Source organism: Nuphar pumila, chromosome 12 (assembly GCF_984573655.1).
Source record: "Nuphar pumila chromosome 12, dmNupPumi1.hap1.1, whole genome shotgun sequence".
NCBI lineage: Eukaryota > Viridiplantae > Streptophyta > Magnoliopsida > Nymphaeales > Nymphaeaceae > Nuphar > Nuphar pumila.
In genome coordinates this window covers 29,120,308-29,138,513 of record NC_143260.1, presented here as the reverse complement: position 1 = coordinate 29,138,513, position 18,206 = coordinate 29,120,308, and the positions used below count along the sequence as shown (strand labels likewise).

The 18,206-nt window shown below is 37.5% G+C and overlaps 1 protein-coding gene across 11 annotated transcripts in view; it reads left to right on the top strand.

The window, feature by feature from the left end:
* The window catches only part of LOC149820458 (uncharacterized), a 90,999-nt gene that overhangs the window by 32,869 nt on the left and 39,924 nt on the right, over positions 1-18,206 (top strand). For all 11 annotated transcript variants that reach the window (XM_089983581.1, XM_089983585.1, XM_089983580.1 and 8 more), the window contains exon 3: positions 12,157-12,233. In XM_089983581.1, coding sequence (XP_089839707.1) covers positions 12,157-12,233 — 77 coding nt within the window. The remainder of the gene's footprint in view (positions 1-12,156; positions 12,234-18,206) is intronic.

Genomic DNA, 18,206 nt, shown 5'->3' with positions numbered 1-18,206 from the left:
AAAGGGACTGAATCAACATCTAGCAGAACAACGACCCCATAAAACTTTTCTTTCGTTTAACCGAAACAAACCCTATCGAAAATACAGGCACGTAGCTGGCTTTACCAAAAGAAACTAAACACCTATCGTTGTGGTTTCACATGCCGAAATTGCAGACCAATTCAAATAGGCCTACAAACACAGACGCATGCTATTGGTTTTCAAATGCAGAAATGAAAAGTTACATTCAGACACATTGATGTGAAGAAGATCATATATCAAGTAGCTGGTCAAAAAGGAGAAGAATGCAAACACAGAATGCTGTGTATTAAATGCGGGAAGTACAGTTCCTAGTAGCATGTAATAGATGTAACGTCACATATCAAGGTTAGATATGTTCAACCTATCGTATCCATTCTGTGAAATCACTAGCAATCGTATATATATAATTATAAGGACATACAATATCAATTTATAATCCTAATAAGCACTTCGATTTCCCATCCTAATACCTACTCTTCAAAACATATGAATCACATTTTTAACAAAGAACGACTGTGAGTAACGGTTCAATAATTGATGTCACTTGACAGGGTTAATCAGCCAAAATTTTCAGTACCAAAACCAAAATTAGACTAACACCATCCGATAACGTCCAAGCAAAAGATGCAGATCAGAGGTCCTAATATCAAATATAAAGCCCGAGCATGCAGTTCCAGAGCTACAATATGTATACATTACAAAATTTAAAGCATGCATACATGATCTTAACAAATTCCAAAAAATATACATAACTCCCACATCTAGAACATGTTCTCCAATGCCCCACCCGCAGGCCAGACCTTTCACTTCAATATTCTACATGCAAAATCTAAAGCAAAATAGGCAGGCCCACACATCTGCCGCCTGACTTCCAACCGATCAGTGATACCCAAGATATTGACCGATTAGTTTCACAGAAATTGCATTCCTTTGCATCTACACAAAAGCCCCTTTTTTTTCGATTTGGGATTTCTTGAACTCCCACACACACACCAGCACACTCAATACCCAAAAGAAAATACACAGAATCCTACTTGTTCCGGCGCTCAAAGGTTGCAGTCACGGGTGGAGGGTCGCCGGCGACATCGGTAGCTGCCGATGGTCGGGGTTGTCGACAGGGATGGAAGCGAGCGAGAGAGACGAAAGGTTTGTCAGCGTGGGTCTCCTCTGACAAGCCGAGGAAGTCGAGGGAGTATGTGAGGGAAGGAGGAACAACAACAACATTGCCGACGGCTGGTGGCCGGAAAGGAAACGTGAGAGAGTTGAGGAAGACCGAGAGTGAGAGGGCTCGGCTAAATGGGAGAGGAAGGAGGCGAGATGTGGAAGGGTGCCACGAAAATTGGAAGGGGATCCGTTATCCTCCCCTTCACCCGGCGGCTGCGCATCCCCCTTCCTCAGCTTCCTCACTTCCACGCTGTGTTAGGGTTCAAAAACGAACCCTAACACTCGTTTTTATCGGGTAGGGCTTTTTTTTTTTTTTTTGACTTGGTTTTAACGTGCTGTCGGGTGCCTGTTTGGTTCGGCTGAACCCGAACCCGAATCCACCACAGTTGGGTCCATGTCATGGGCATATCCGGATCCATCTGAGGATCCAGACCCACATCTAAATATTTAACTTATTAAATATTGAGTATAACACAAATTAAAAATGTTGTGGATCCAATTACATTATTATAAATATCTACTAACTTACTATGAATCCGGGGTTCATTGTGCTTGATACACTCTTTAAATAAATCTGGATCCAAGGATCCAAAGTTTTCATCGTACCATGACTTGGAACCATGGCTTTAAATTTAATATTTACGAGTCCAAGACAACTATTATGGACTTCAATCAGCGAATCTCAGATCCAATTAGAAATTCTAATTGGATCCAAACCAATTTAAATCTTCTATGTCCAGGATTTTGCGGATCCAAAACCATAAATCCGATCACCTTGACTGAAAATTGATTATTAAATTTTCAAATTAAGGTTCGTGATTCGATATCTAATGATCGTATCGGATTATCGAAGATCCGAACAGGATATTTATGGATCTGACATTAAAGTTCCAAATAGGATATCCGAGGTCTAAATACAAATAAACAATTAAAACATTACAATATCCTTGTAACAACCTAAAGATGTAAATTTTAAGTCTATTTATCTGATAAAATTTACGGGTATTACAATCAGACTTGCACAGTCATGCATCAACAAGATTCATAGCTCAACTCCACCTGATAAAGCAGATCATATCCACATATGCTTACAAAACAAATCGGAGCATGAGCATATTCAGAAATATAACATGAGCATTAAACTTTACTCAAAAATACTCATTCAAGAATGCATGCATAATCAACTTTCTCAATAAACATGCCATTATACACACCTTTTCTGAAAAAAAAAACATGCATACAACATGGTTTCACATATATTTTCAGGCATCTACTCAGTCCATAGCATAAATCCATTCATAAAAATCGATATTCATCAAGGAGTGTTCTAAAATAACCACTCCTACCACCAAATAAAATTCTGTTATCACATGTACAGAATTTTATTTAATGGAAAGATGAAAGAAACATCAAGCATACAGACATGAGGAAAAGATCCATGTATTTTTTTTTTTGAAAATCCTCACATACACGTTTTCCATGGATTTTTATCCAAGATATTGCATAAAATCGAATCGGCATTCGATTTCTCACTTGAATCCAAAAGAGAAGACCTGTACCATGAATCCGAGATGAAGAAAACCATGGTGAAAGGTAGATTTGGTGGCTGGAGAAGGTTGAATCCCCCCTTCTTCCTCTCTTTTTTCTCTTTTCTCTCTCTCTTTCTTTTTTTCTCTTTCTTCTTTCCCCTTTTCTTTAATTTTTTTTTATAAAGTGAGGGAGATGCCCCTTCTCCAGCCCTCTTTAGATGGGCTGGAGAGGGAGGGTTTCCCCCTTGGGACCCTCTCTCACCTTCCTTCTTTTCAATTTTTTTTTTTTTGATTTTTCTAAAACTTTCCAAATTTTTTTTTTTGAGTCTTTCTTAAACCCTCTTAGCTCTTTATAGGTAAGTATGAGGACCCATCTTAGGAAGCCTTAATTTCAAAATCGGAATTAATAAAAAATAAAAAATTAAATAATTATTGTTTTGTATTTATTAATTATTAATTGTTTAAAAGCTTCCAAAAATAGTCAAATTGACTAGGAAGACTTTTTATACTTAATTAACTCAAATTTAAAGCCCCTAATTGAATTTAAAGCTTGCAAAAACGTTGGGCAGTGGGTTTGGATCCGGATTCAAAATCCAAACCCATACCCAAAACGAAAATGGATCAAGATCTGGATTAAATCCAAATTAAAGTAGGTCTTAAATAAGATCCAAATCCATAATGATTTGGATTTTATGCCTTGGATCCAATCCGATCCAACTCCGGATCCGTTTCGACAAACTACTCAATTTTTGGAAAAAACACGATTTTCGGTCCAACTGTAGCCCGAATTGAGGAAAGTAAAACACCGTTGTGCTCAGAATTCTGAGACGCATCCAACGACATACAACACTAATATCAAATTCTAAATTTTGTCAAAAAATAACTCGAATTTTGCTTGAATTTAAAGGTAAAAAATAAAAATTTTTCTCACGTTTCGATTGACTCGTTTAGATCTAGTTGATGAGACGTGGGTCAAACCCAGACTAAAAAACATCAATCTAAAATCGAGGTTCAAACGATTTTTCTCCCAGACTTAGCTAAATTGTCGAAAAAAATCTCAAAATGGCTAAGTGTGAAAATACACGATATTACACCTGGCTTCTTGCATATATAACATGTGGGAATGTTTCTTCCAGTATTTTTTGTTTGCAAGAGGATGTCATGCTAGGTGTGAGCAACAATCCACGTCCACTCTGGTTACCTCCACGACCACAACCAGATCCCCTTTGGGCTCCGCCTTGTCCACGACTAACATAAGTATTGGTAACTATTCAAATTTCCTTTGTCAGCCTTATTAGGCGATCCTTTGAGGGACATATCATAATGCAATAACTTGGCCTTTAAATCATCAAATGTCGATAGATTGGATGAATATTGTAATGTGGTAGAAGGAACATGATACTCCGAGCTTAAACCACACAATGCCAGATAAAATTTGTCTATCTTGAACTTTATGCCCAACCAAGGCCAACTGGTCAGTGATAGTCTGAATCTTGTTGAAGTAGTCCAAGATTGACATAGAAGGCTCTTTCTTAGGCATCTGGAATTACCTCTTCAAATATATTATCTGGGCTTCTGAGATTTGAGAATAGGTCTGAACCAACCTATTCCATTGTAATAATCGCAAATTTTATACAATTACCTAGAAAATTTGTGTATATACATATTTTTTTTTTAGCATGATTTGGGCCTAGGATCCGCTACCCGAATCCAAAAAGAAAAAAAAATATGGGTATAATAGCAAATAAACTGGTCGAATCCAACGTTGGACCCAAGTGGATCCAACCCATGGATCCACTATTGTTCACACGACACAGATCCACATTTTTTTTTTCTTCCCGGATCCAAATCGCTACCGGGTCCAGCGTCGCGGGTCGCGGTTCGGACCCGGACCCGGCCCACACCCTGTAAAAAGGATACAGGGGCTGCCCGATAAAAATAAAGGGGGGAAACCCCCCCGATAAATCGCTGGTTAGGGTTCTTTTGAACCCTAACATTTTGGAAATGGGAAGGGGGGGGGGGGAAGGAAGCCGAAGCCGCCGGGCTTCCTTCCTTTTTGGAAGGTCACCCATCTACAAAGGGGGACCCGAACACTTTCTTCTCCCTCTCTCGCGGTCTCATTCTCTCTCTCTTCTCTCTCTAACCCTCGGATTCCCCTCCCCCGAGCTCGGCCTGCTGTTGAAGCCGTGTTAGGAGACGCAACCGACCTCCTCTCTCGTAGCTGCCACAACAACTTCGCCGGAAAATGGTAGGGTCTCTCTAATTTTTTTCTTCAGGTGGGGTGTGGGTTGTCCAAAACCCAAATGGGTCGACTTGCAAGGGGGGGGGGGAATTCTCCAATGTTGGGGTTGTCTGTCACCCCAAACCGAAAACCCCAAATTTTTAATTTGGGGGTTTCGGATTTCTGTTTTTAGGGATCGAGCATGTGTGTGTGGGGGGGGGGGGGGGGTTCGGGAAATAAAATGAGGGGACTTCGAATGGGATTTTTGCTGAGTCCTGTTAAGGGATTCACGAACCTCTAAATAGCTGTACCTGTTCTTTATTTTTTGGAGTATCTTGCGATTTTCTGCAGTATGGGTCATGGTTGGGTGCATTGCTGGGACCCAAACCAATATGACGATTATGTAGTTGTCGAGTATATGAATTTCTGTTAATTTTTTTAGTTTGATTTCATGTTAAATTGAACGTGTTGAAATCTTTTGTTTTGTTTAGTTAGCTGTTAATCTATCCAGATATTGATGAGTGGTATGCCTGCTAACATTTAGGACTTGGTAAGTTGATACTGTAAGCTGACGTGACAAAAAGTGTTATAGGTAGTCTGTCCTCAAATCGGTTTTATACCATTTGACAGGGAAGTGACTTCGCTTACTGTTAGCAAGTCTGGTTAGCTGTTGATGGCTATTTCACATCCACTCCATATATCAGACTCTGCTTGTTTTTTTTTTTGATGATTCTGGTTCTTAATATCCCTTATACTAACATGTTATGTTTCCAAACCCATAAAGTTTAAGGTACAGGTTACTATTAAGTATATTGTTGTACCACTATTAAGGGTTCTATCTTGCAAATAACCTGTGGAATAAATATATAGAATAGTATGCTGATTCTTAAACACGTAGATTAGTATGTAACCAGGTCACATATCACTCACACACTTAAATACAGGGCTGTTTCGAGTAATTGAATTAAGTGTGGTTTGGTTTTTCGTACACTCGGTTATCAACTAAAGGATTGTATTTTTTTCATCAAGATCTGATATTTGAAGGCAAAATGCTTGGAAACTCATGAATTAGTTCTGTACATATTTTTAAAGATTTCATGAATTGCTTTGGTGCAACTTTATTTAAGCATTATATGAAAGGTTGATGTGTGGCATGCCTAGGACCTGTATGCATAACTTTGGTTAACTTATATTAGGTTGCAATATGTTGATCAATAGGTTGTAACATATGAAAAGTAGCCTTAACTGAGCAGCTTATCATTTTGAAGAAAACTACTTGTAATGGATACATATACATTGTTTGTTTTACCCCAATTTTATGCTCATGGCAAAAATTTGCATGCTGAATGGTGATAACCAACAGGCCCAATTACTATAGTTGGACTGTGACCTAATCAATCCAAAACCCCTTGTACCTGTTGGAGGAAAATGTTAAAACTGAATTCTTGCACATGTTGGATTCAAAAGTTATAGGCCTAGATAGGCTAGGTGAGTTGTTTCAGCAGTACTCCATTAGCTAGTACTCCATTAGCTGTTGTGTATATGCACCATGCTCAATCGTCTAAAAGGGACTATACCCATTATATTGGAACATCACACAAAATGGTTTGGATGAACTACAACTAGTGTCATATGGGAAACCCAGCCTAATGGGCAATACGGGTTGAATACCCGGTACGGTTACTAGACTATTAGCTTGTATGCTATGGCAATAAAACTAATGAAAAACTTAATATTAAAGGTTGTGCGCCCGACTGGTTTAAAGGCACCGAGGGCCTTGGTGCTTGATGGTTTAAAGACACCGAAACATTATGAATAATAATCAAAACACTAGTAAGGAACTTAAATTTAATTTCTGTGCTTGACTGGTTTAAAGGCACCGGAGCACTTTGAGTGGGTTTAAGCAATCAATATGGAAAAGGGAATTGGATGGTTTATTCACCTTGGTAACTAAACTAAGGATGAGTATTCTACTGCCGTGGTAGTAGAAGGAAGTCGGGGAAAAGCCCTGTACTTCGGGAAATAAATTTAAATAAAAAGAGTAACCCACTCAGTTTCAGGCTTACCTTGGAGAGGGTAGATGGTACAAAACTCTGGGGACATGTGTTTTGTTTCGAGCGTAAAGCGACTCGTTGGTCCCAGTCCTCAGAGTCGGGGGACCCGGACTACCAATTGTGTCCTAGGTGGTAGTTCCATGTTCTTCTGCAGAAGTTAGGGATGCATCCTGTTTTGGTTTTGGCCTTTGGGAGTTTCTCTCGGTCATTGGCCGCTCCCTTGGGATTTCAGTTACAGTTAGAATGTTCGGGTTAATAAAACAACCCTGAATAATATACCCCCGGACATTCTCTTCTGTGATGGTTGCCTTGGCCCGTGTGTACCCGCGGGATAAGAAAAGATAAACACTAACTAGAACAGTTAGGTATCACTGTATGGGAGTCATTAAAGAGACAATTGCTTACTCTTCCATCATGTTTTATATTCGGTGCTTATGATGAAACGACATCCTAAATTGTGTATTTATTAGTTAATTGAATTCATATTATGGATGTTGTTCATGTTAGTGTAAGTTCTGCTTTAATTGCTTAATACCTTACTTAATTGTTGTAGTTGCATAAAATGCTTCTTGTGCTTAAGTATAATTGTTACATAATCTACCTTTCTATTCAGATATATGTCTATGATTGCTATTGCATCGAAATCCTTATGTGGTTATGTTTAGACTGTAATTCAAACACGACACCCACATCACACTTGACACATGATCTACTTGCAAGAATAATTACAGTTTTCCTACTTAGACGTGGTAGTCTAATTCCTATAATTTCTATTATTTTCAGGAGAAGAGTAGTTCTATGAGCGATGCGGGATGAGGCGCTGACCGAGACTTGATCTATTTGTTCCCTGGCGGTTCTGCTTACTTTCAGATTGAGATTTTTGTTTTGAGACTCAATGTGAAAACTCTGATGTTGGATTTTATTATTATTATTGAAGTGGAAATAAATGGTGTGGTTTGCTTTTACCTTCCTGTATCGTTCTGAAATGCTTAACCCGAGAATTATTAGTTGTTTCCGCTTGAAAAAAAAAAAATCCCTAAAAATTTGGGTTAAATTTCGGGGCGTTACATCCATAGTTCCATAGCACTGCAATCATTGGGAACACCAATCAAAACCTCCTGTGATAGAGTGGAGGTAATACAAGCCACCAAAGCTTGATAACGCTTCATCCAAATAACAAACTCGGGATTTTTTGTGGTCCATTGTGACAACCCCTTTGTCATCCTTGTCTTTTTGCATGATAAATTCTAGCAGGATGGGAACTGATCCATCCAAACAACCAACAAGATCCTGACTCTTAATAATAGGATGATCTGCCTCTTCCAGGTAAAGAAATTGGAATTGTTTAGTTTCTCATAAACTTGTTGATTCAAGAAATTGGAAGAAATGGGTGCTTGGGACAAATTCGGATCCATGGACAGTTATAATAACTGAAGAATTAGAATAGAAATACTGCATGAAAAGGAGTACCCAAATAAATAGACACTAACACAATAAGATATAACCATACCAAACCGAGACTGAGAAACACAGGCACGAACCAAAACCAAAATAAAGATAATATTAAGGTAACTACTAAAAGTCTAAATCACAACTCAAATATGGCACACAACAATGAAAGCTAAAATCGATAAATGATCTGCACATTTTTTTGCAGAACACCAAGAACAACAATAAAATATGCTCTGTAAGAAATTATGAATCAACCAAAAAGATTTTTGAGCATAGGTTCGATAACGTGCCCATGAATATCAAGAGTATCAAAACCAAAACACGTGTGATACAAATTGATGCAACTTTTCTTGGAAGTATTTTAAAGTATATTTTTCAGTGAAAATCGTTTGTGTAAACCATGCATCAAATTTTAATTTACCGGCTCACACTAGCGGTGAAGACCAGGCCGAACACAGGGAACATGCTTAAAACCTTCGTACTCTAAACAATAATAAACTTTATTGCCTTAAGAAAACAAATCGTTCTACCTTATTACAAGAGTCGAGCACAAAATAAAAGTTATTACAACCCCTAATTAAAATGGCCTGTGGCTCAAAAACAAAACAAAAAAAATCTGCAGGGCTCTTTTCTTTCGCAGCCTAGCCTTCCTTGTCGCACGGGCATGACCCTCACTATTGCGCTTTCATCAATAAGTGTGAACCCACCTACAAAACACAAAACATGAAACGCACACACCTACTAGAATCTCTAATATAACTACTGTTAGTTTTCAAAAAAAAAAAAAATAATCTAAAAAAAAATGCAAGAATCTAATTATATTTACTCTCTAAAGAAATCAATTTCCAAACTAACATGCAATAAAGTACTAATTTAAACCAAAAAGAAGAAAAGGGTTTGATTTTAAATGCAGTTCAGCAGGCCAACAAAAGTGCAGATTGACTGCTGTACAGTTTTGACACTAGCCAAGCTTGACCCTAAGTGGGTCTGCGCTGCTGGCAACTGATCAGAATATGTCGAGTGATGCTAGCAGCAGGCCAAAAACAGCAACCAGATTTGATTCTGCTGCTGGGCTGAATTGGTAAGGCCGAACAGACTATAGCAGGTCGGTATCTTTGAGTAATACGATTCAGATCAGATCTGCCGACGTGGGCAGATCTGAGAAAATAATGATTTATCAGATGATATTGGCCTAATTTCCAACACACAGATTAAATTTGCTGGAATAACTTGAATAAATGAAGAAGCGCGCAGGCAGACCAATAGCGGGTCCAATCTGCAGATCAGAGAAATATGGACCAGACTTAGCCCAATCAGATCTGGCAGATCCGATTTGGCTAAGTCTAAATCGATTTGGCCTGATCTAGCAAACTCGGCTGGTAAGGCTGGGTTCTGATCAGATCTGAAGACAGATCTGATTGGAACCTGCTCGGCTGCAGCTGGTCAGGTCCAGCAATAAATTGCTCGGCCTGCAGATAGTTAGACCTAGATTGGATCGCTACAGATCAAGTCTGGACTCAACCTTTTTAAAACAAACTTGTATACAACTCAACCTGCTTTGGACAGAATCAGGGTTCAGCAACTCAGGCTGGCCTGATCCAGTCTGCTAATCAGATCTGCACTGGCAGATCTGATATGCAAATTGGATCTGGGGTGGCGTTACACCCGATTAACCGATCAGATCTTTGTGAAAGAAAAGATCAGATCGACCGATCTGGATAAAAAAAACTTTTAATGACCTGATATTTTTTATTTTCTATTGAACAGAGAAAAAAAAACTAGTCTATGCTTAAACAGAAACTTGATAAAAAAAACTATATTTTTTTTCAGCAAAATAGTAAACTAGATTGCAACAATCAAAGAGACTTACTATTTGCAATAATCTGAAACGAGAAGGGGGAGAAGAGGCGTACCTGAAGTCGCCTCTGACGGAGTGGGTAGAAGAGAATGGTCTTCCTCCGAGCTTGCACGTGACGACGCCCTCCGATGAGAGAAGAAGCAGCCGACGATGAAAGAGGCCGAAAGGAAGAAAAAGAGAGAGAAAGAAGAGAGAAGAGAGGGGAGGGAGGCCGACTGGAAGAGAGAGAGAGAGAGAGAGAGAGAGAGAGAGAGAGAGAGAGAGAGAGAGAGAGAGAGAGAGAGATTGGCGTGAATCCCAAGAGGAGACGCCCCCCTCTTCTTAATTGCTATTATTTATAATGATGGATTAGGTTTTGGGTGTGTTTAAGGAAATTTCTAAAACACCTCCAAAATTTCATTAATTTCAAGACCTATATTTTTAAAAACTATTTCTAAAAACACTGTTAGTAAAAATTGACATTCTCAAAATCACTCAAGTGGCTGCACTTTATGCAATTTTTCTCTTTTTGAAAAATAAGTAGTGCCCTGCCAAAAATCGATTAAACACGGGTAATTAAATCTTGATTCACATGTAATCGTACATATAAAATGTGTATAATATGCATAATAATTATGCATGATCACAAATCAGAAAAACATAGTAGTAAAAAGTAATCCAAAGATGATATGATAGAGGATTTAGGGATGAGAATAGACCGCACGATTGGGAATCCTTATAACAGGCGGTATAGAAGAAGTGAGAGAGAAAGACAATATCTAGAATAAATGATATATATATATATATAGTGAGAGAGAGAGAGAGAGAGAGAGAGAGAGAGAGAGAGAGAGAGAGAGAGAGAGAGAGAGAGAGAGGTGCGCAGGTCCTTAGAATATCCAAAACAATGAGTTTCTCAAATATAGAGAATAGAAAAAATAAGATATCAGAAATTGAGATGAGAATGAGAGAGAATAGAAGGGAGAAAAACAGAAACTGGTTTCTTGGAGAGAAAGATTGGAAGAAAGGAGGAAAGACAATACCTTGAAGAGGAGGATATGGATCTAAATGGCACGCAGACTTAGCAGTCACCGATCCCTCATCATGGCCTGCTCTAATACCATGATAAATTGGGTTTCTTAATCAGAATACCTGCAGAGAGGAAAAAAGATGTGTATGGGGCTGTAATCTCACACAATTCCCAATATGAGAGTCATGCCCTTCTTCTTTTCATTTTATATTGAACATGAAATAACATTACGTGACGTAAATACACAACATTAAGGGGCAGTATAGGTAACAAGAACATAATACAATGGACCCAACATGAGGAAACTCGATATCCATGACCTAATAACCATGACCCAGATCTGAACATGTCTCAATACATGTAACATATAAATGTTGTGTAAAATGATAAAAGTTACCGTAAAAAGATTACATGTTAACTATCAACAAATGACTAGCAATCATAGACTGAACTGACTGATTCATACATAAACCCTTGGTGTAAAATTATTGCAGGCTTGATCCATCAATAGCCGCATTTTCTGTTTCATGTACATCGCCGCTTATCTTCTATGAGTTTCTTACTATCCTAAAATGCAACAAAAGAATTATAGCGAGACAAGAAATGGTAGCTGCACCAGCTAGGAATTTATGAAATTCTGAATTTCTTGTTTGTGGTTGAGGTGGAACTTCTTTTCTTGTTATTATGTCTATGAGTACAAACTGTATCCACTCCAATAGCATTTTTTGAAGGTAGTTCAAATATTTCAATGAGTGACCAGAAAATATATGTTATGAATTGATCTCTCTTTCTCTCTTTCATTCTGCGAACGCGCACGTGTGTGTGTAATATCATTCAATTGTAACATGCAGTTGTCAATGCATCTGAGGATGGCATGGAGATAAAACCTAACAAAAAGGAAAAAATGCTGCTACCAAATTCACTAGAGGTATGCTACATTTTTATTTGGTTGTTTGTTTCCTTTTTCTACTGTTATGTTTATTAAACATCATATGCCTTCTTTTGTAACTTGAATTCTGTGAAGGCATAGGTAGAAAAGTGGCATAAGATGCCTTGAGATATAGTGAACAAGATAGATTAGAATCAGATACATGGCACAACACCAGAGAAGAAATACATGAAATAAAAAGATAGACTGAAATATCTTTGAAGATGACAATCTCATGTTTAAACAAGATAAGATAGTCAGTAATCATGTAAGATCATACCTGCATTAGCCAGCTAGTAATCAGAATGAGAATATGAGTTAGAGTGCAAGAAAGAGCAGAAGCAGCAGCAGCAGCGCCATTCTTGCAACAACAACAAAGCCATGGATTCTTGTTTTTGCGCTGTCCATACTGCAAAATAGATTGAGTTGCGGGCATCAAGGGCCCAAGATTATATGCTGTTGCAGAAGTGGGGGGCACATGATTAACGAATCATCACATATAAATAACATGATAAATCTCTTAACACCGGATTCCATATCACATGATTAATGGATCATCAATATTGCGTTGTGGCAAGGAGGAAGAAAGCATGAGAGCACTAAAAAATCAATTTGATATCGAAAGCATACACGATAGAGAAAGCATACTGGATCACACACTTTAGCCCGCTTTACTTTTTACTATTGCCTACACTTTTACCTCGATCCAGTTATCAGCGGCTCTAGGGTCGGCCTTCTCGGAGAAAGTTGGCAGATCTAACTTCAGAAACTTCTCATAAGTCACTGCACTAGTGTTCACTGTCACTACTTATGCAGGGTGCACACAGGTCATAGGCGTCTGAATATGAGTCGTCACAGTCTCAACCAGACTATTGAGGGCATTCGTCAAGAAATCTCTTTGTTCTTGCCAGTTCGCGGGAGTGCTAGAACGGCTACGAGTATACATCTATATATAAAAAAAATTCAACCAGAATTTATCAGTAAACTTTATACCCCTAGATCAAGCCTATCCCCTTAAGATTGATCCTGTTATAACAACGCAATCATACCAAGCACACAATTTAAATCATCACACATTGATTTAAATATAACTATCTATACAGTCAAACAATAAAATTTTTCAAAATTTCAAGACAGTAAGGAAATAAATTTCACAAGATAACTCTTACCGGTCATGTAGAGATTGCTTCTAGAGTATGAGTTTATGATATTTATGGTGGTGGTTTTGATTAGCTCTGATACCAACTCTGAAACGACCCCAAACTGACCCTCAAAAAATACAGATTTTTGTTTTTAAACAATTATGGAAAACCTCCCAAGGATCAGGGGCACATTATAGATTTAATATTCCCATTCCATCAACCATATCAAATATAGAGTCAATTTTAAACTATGAATTAAACTTCATTTATTTAATCAAATAAGTCAAAGAGTTTAAAAATTCAAAATCAACTGTATTCCATTCCATATACATCAGAACCCGGGTCACCAAATCATAAACCTCGAGTCCTCCAGTCAATTAGTCTCTCTCATCACTAAACCTCTGTGTTTGATTTTTTTTTTTGAAAACGGGTAAGAACCGAAGTCCTCGTACGAATTCTTTTAATAATCCAACAGTAAGTAAATAGCACAAATTAAATCATGCACAAATTTAAGAGGAAATCATAGGCAACAAATCATCAGAACTAACTTACCATTTAAACATTTAAGGATGCATGAATCAATGCAACATGCATGAATAACTTTTTAAGTTAATTATTAGAGTTGCTTTTGCATGCATGTTCCTATTTAAATGCACACAAATTTAATTTTCACTTTCCTTACAAACCTGCGGATACTCAAAACGGGTAAAGTTTTCAAGGTTTAAGGCAGTTCTCAGTTATAGCTTAACACATAATTTGTATTTTAATTACTGGGTTCTACACTTGTTCTTCGACCGATATCAGACATCAACACCATCCATCAGAACATTAGGCATCAGTACTTAATGTCGGGACATCAAGAACATCATCATCCATTCATTGATGCTACTTTCTTGGTATACCAATAACTACAACTGAGTCAACAACGTCACCCCTAAGGCAAAGTGACTGAAAGTTCTCTACAACCATGGTCGAAAACATGAACCACACATCAGGTTCTTGAAAAAAACAATTGCATGCGGTGTTTTAGTATCCTCACGATCTCTCACGACTGCCATCAAAGATTTTCACACTATCATAAGGACATCAAGGAATTACATTATTACATTGTTTGGTCTCTTTTATCATTTTAATCAATTAAGAGTTCTTTAAACAAATTTGGGCCCTTGCCTTATCAATTCAACAGTGTAATTAATTTAGGAGAACCAATTTTTCAGAAATCATTTTGCAATGCATAAACAGTTTCACCTTATTATGAGCAACACATGCTCCACGCCTCCATAGGCCTACCACTATTTAATTTAATATATAATTCATGATATTGCAAAATTTTAGTGAACATAAATCACACACAGATATACAAACTTATGTTTACAATGCACAACATCAATGCATATTCATGACAAATGAATGAATGCAATCTTATCAGATTCATCACATTAGCGAAACTCAAACCTTTAAAACCGATCAGTTTCAACATCTATTCATTTCATATTTAAATAAATATCCAAAACCGATCAGATATCACAATTTCAATAGAAATCGGATTTTTAAATTGATTTCCTGACTGCAACACCAATGCACATTCATAATACATTGGCGAATGCGCATTAGACAAAGCATATATGTACGTACTAATCACTACTGCAATTAGAAACCGGATTCCATACCGATATATATATATATATATATATATATATATATATATATATATATATATATATATATATATATAGAAAGCTCGCTGTCCCGCCTATATATATACAAATCTGTGCAGCAATCCGAAACCAGATTGCGTGCGGAGCTGTATATATACATGTGACAACAATATACATGCATTAACGTGCTTAAAGCTGCTGCACATAAGTGAGCAGCTATGTGTACCACTTACCTGTTGTTGCTGCGTACATATAAGCAGCAATATGCATACTGTATCCTTGCTGTCGCTGCACAAAACAACATGCTGACATGTGTTGACAGCAACATGCTGAGGCATGTTTGTTGTCACAACACAAGTGTGAACAACAACATGCTGACAGCACGTTCACTGTCACAACACAAACATGAACAACAATGAACAACAACATGCTGACAGTACGTTTGCTGTCACAACACAAGCATGAACAGCACAATGACAACGTCACAACGATATGACATACGTTATCCCTCGCTGCATATATATATATATATATGTGTGTGTGTGTGTGTGTGTGTGTGTGTGAGCAGCGGCATGGTAGATAACAATAACACACTGATTCATTCTCATACACAGAAAATAAAGAAGACATATGGGTTCTTTCACAAGATCAGTAGATAAAAGGAAAAGCATACCAATCTTTATGCATTAAATCTAATCATGCAGAGCAAATATACCAGAAAATTAAATACCAAAACAAATTCAGTTTCAAACTTTCTAAATCATAGATCTTATTAAAAAAAAAGGAAAATGCAGATCGGGGTCCATAAACCCCTGTGTGAGACCATATCAGAAACATGCAACCTTTGTTTTTTTTTAAAATCATGTCTATGCTAAAAAAAATTCTGAAAAATCGATGGCTGAAACTACCATCATCTATATATATATATATGTGTGTGTGTGTGTGTGTGTGTGTGTGTGTGTGTGTGTGCTGGAAAGAAAAATCGACCCAACCAAAAATAAATTCCATATTTGTAAAGATTCATAAATCTGCATGAAAATATACAAATTTGATTTTCTTTCAAATCCATACTTGATTTAATCCATGCTACTCTTCCCACTCATCGGAATAGAAAGAAGAACCCGTACCTTGATTCAAAGATTCGCTAAAAAAAATGCTGGAGGCTTCTTCTTCTTCTTCTCTTTCTCTCTCTCTCTCTCTCTTTCTTTTTCTCTTTCCTTTCTCTCTCTATCTTTAAATGATGATTTTCGAGAGAGAGAGTCTCTCTCTTTTCTTATAATAGAGAGGTTCTCTAGAGGGGGGGGGGGGTGACGCCTCCTTCTAGATGGGTAGGGGTAGAGTTCTACCCAAGGTAAAACTCTACCTCTTACCCGTATTTATCATATATTTTATTATTATTTTTATTTCTTATTTATCTTATGAACATTTCCATATTAGGGGGCGACGCCCCCTTCTAGATAACCATGTAGGGTAGAGTTCTACCCAAGGTAAAACTCTACCTTGTCATTTCCTCTTTAAATTCATATTTCACTTTTATGTTCTTAAAGTTTAAATTCATTTTCATTTTAAAAAGGTATGGATGGATTACGGGTCCATGTTGGACCCATGATCCAAATCCATTTCTAATTGGATCTTAGCCCATACCAGGCACTTGTCAATATGGATCCTAGACTAGGTCCAGATCCATATTAACACAGTCCAATTATAAACGAAGTGGGTAGAGTCCGATCCAAATTGAAAGAGATCCAAAATAGAGGTCGATCAAATCAGAAAAATGCATTTTTGAGCCAACCAATATCCAAGTTCGATAAAACAGATCTCCTACGAGATCTACGTTTCAAAACGGATCTAACTATGGTCCTAGATCAATTTCACTCTTGAATTTCACCTGAATTTAACCTGAATTTTGCTCGAATTTAAAGGTTAAAATAAATAAATTTCACATGTTTTACATATTATTTTAAATATCTTCAATGGGTCTTGGGCCAGGTCCAGACCCCTATTGACGTCAGCCATATCTAACGATTTTTAAGTAATTTCGACATGCAATATGAATATTTAATTAAAAATCACATTTTGGAGCTTAAAAATATGAGAAAATTTATAAGATATTACAGGTTCAAATCATGTTGCTGCCTAAGAAAGAAGCTTTGCTTTTCATCTAATCACACATAGGTTGCCACATCATTGTCTGATTTTTTGTTGTCTTCTTGCGACAATGTTGGAATGCTGATACATAACCAATGGAATGCTTAAAAAGTCTCCATTATCTGAGAAAACAATCTTTTCTGTATCGGTATAAATGATCTTTCCCTCGCATTTGTCTAATGCCAAAACCCCGAATCGAGACCCGCTTGGCGTTCCAACCAAGAATACACTTTTTTGGATGGAGAGAGCGGAACTGCTTGACACTATATTATTTCTCATTAAAGTTTGATTCACATTAGAAAGGTGCTTTATGGAGCAGATAGAGTGTAAGGTAGAGAATCAGATGTTTACAGTTCCAGCAAATCGGATCTTGTGAATGGTAGGAGCTCCTCGTTCTCATTCCTTTCTGTATGGTCAAACCAGCAAGAATCAAATGGGCCAAGCTCTAGTTCAATTCGGAATTCCTGTCTAAAGCCTGTCTCATCCCTGTGAGATAGATTAATGAGTTCAATGTTGATGATAGTGAATACAGATAATGACCTCGATACAAAATTACTAGCTATGCCAAATGTGCTATGTATATGACATTGAAAATAGACCGATCTGCGATCACCCTTCCATTAGAATTAGCAAAAGCAATGTCTCCTTGCATAATATGGATTCCAAACATTCATGATCTATATGTGAATGGGTCAAATTACTTATCCCTTGGTCTATTAGTGAACCATCTCCCTAGGGATTGTGAAAGATGTTCCACTAAAGATTCACAGTTATTGCTTCAACTCGTATTCTCAAAAAAGCGGATTCCGCTCCTCTAATATTAGCTGCTCCGAAAAAAGAAAATACATGCATTAAGATACAAAGCCTTCTTATGGAGCAACAACAAAAGCACTTTTGCCTTCTTTCAGTTACTAAGGGATGGTGCTTGGAAAAAAATGTCCCATGCAACAAGATTTGGGTCCATAACCATGGGTTCCAATGCACGCGATCTTGTAGCACTTACCAATGAGGTCCTATCTTAAAGG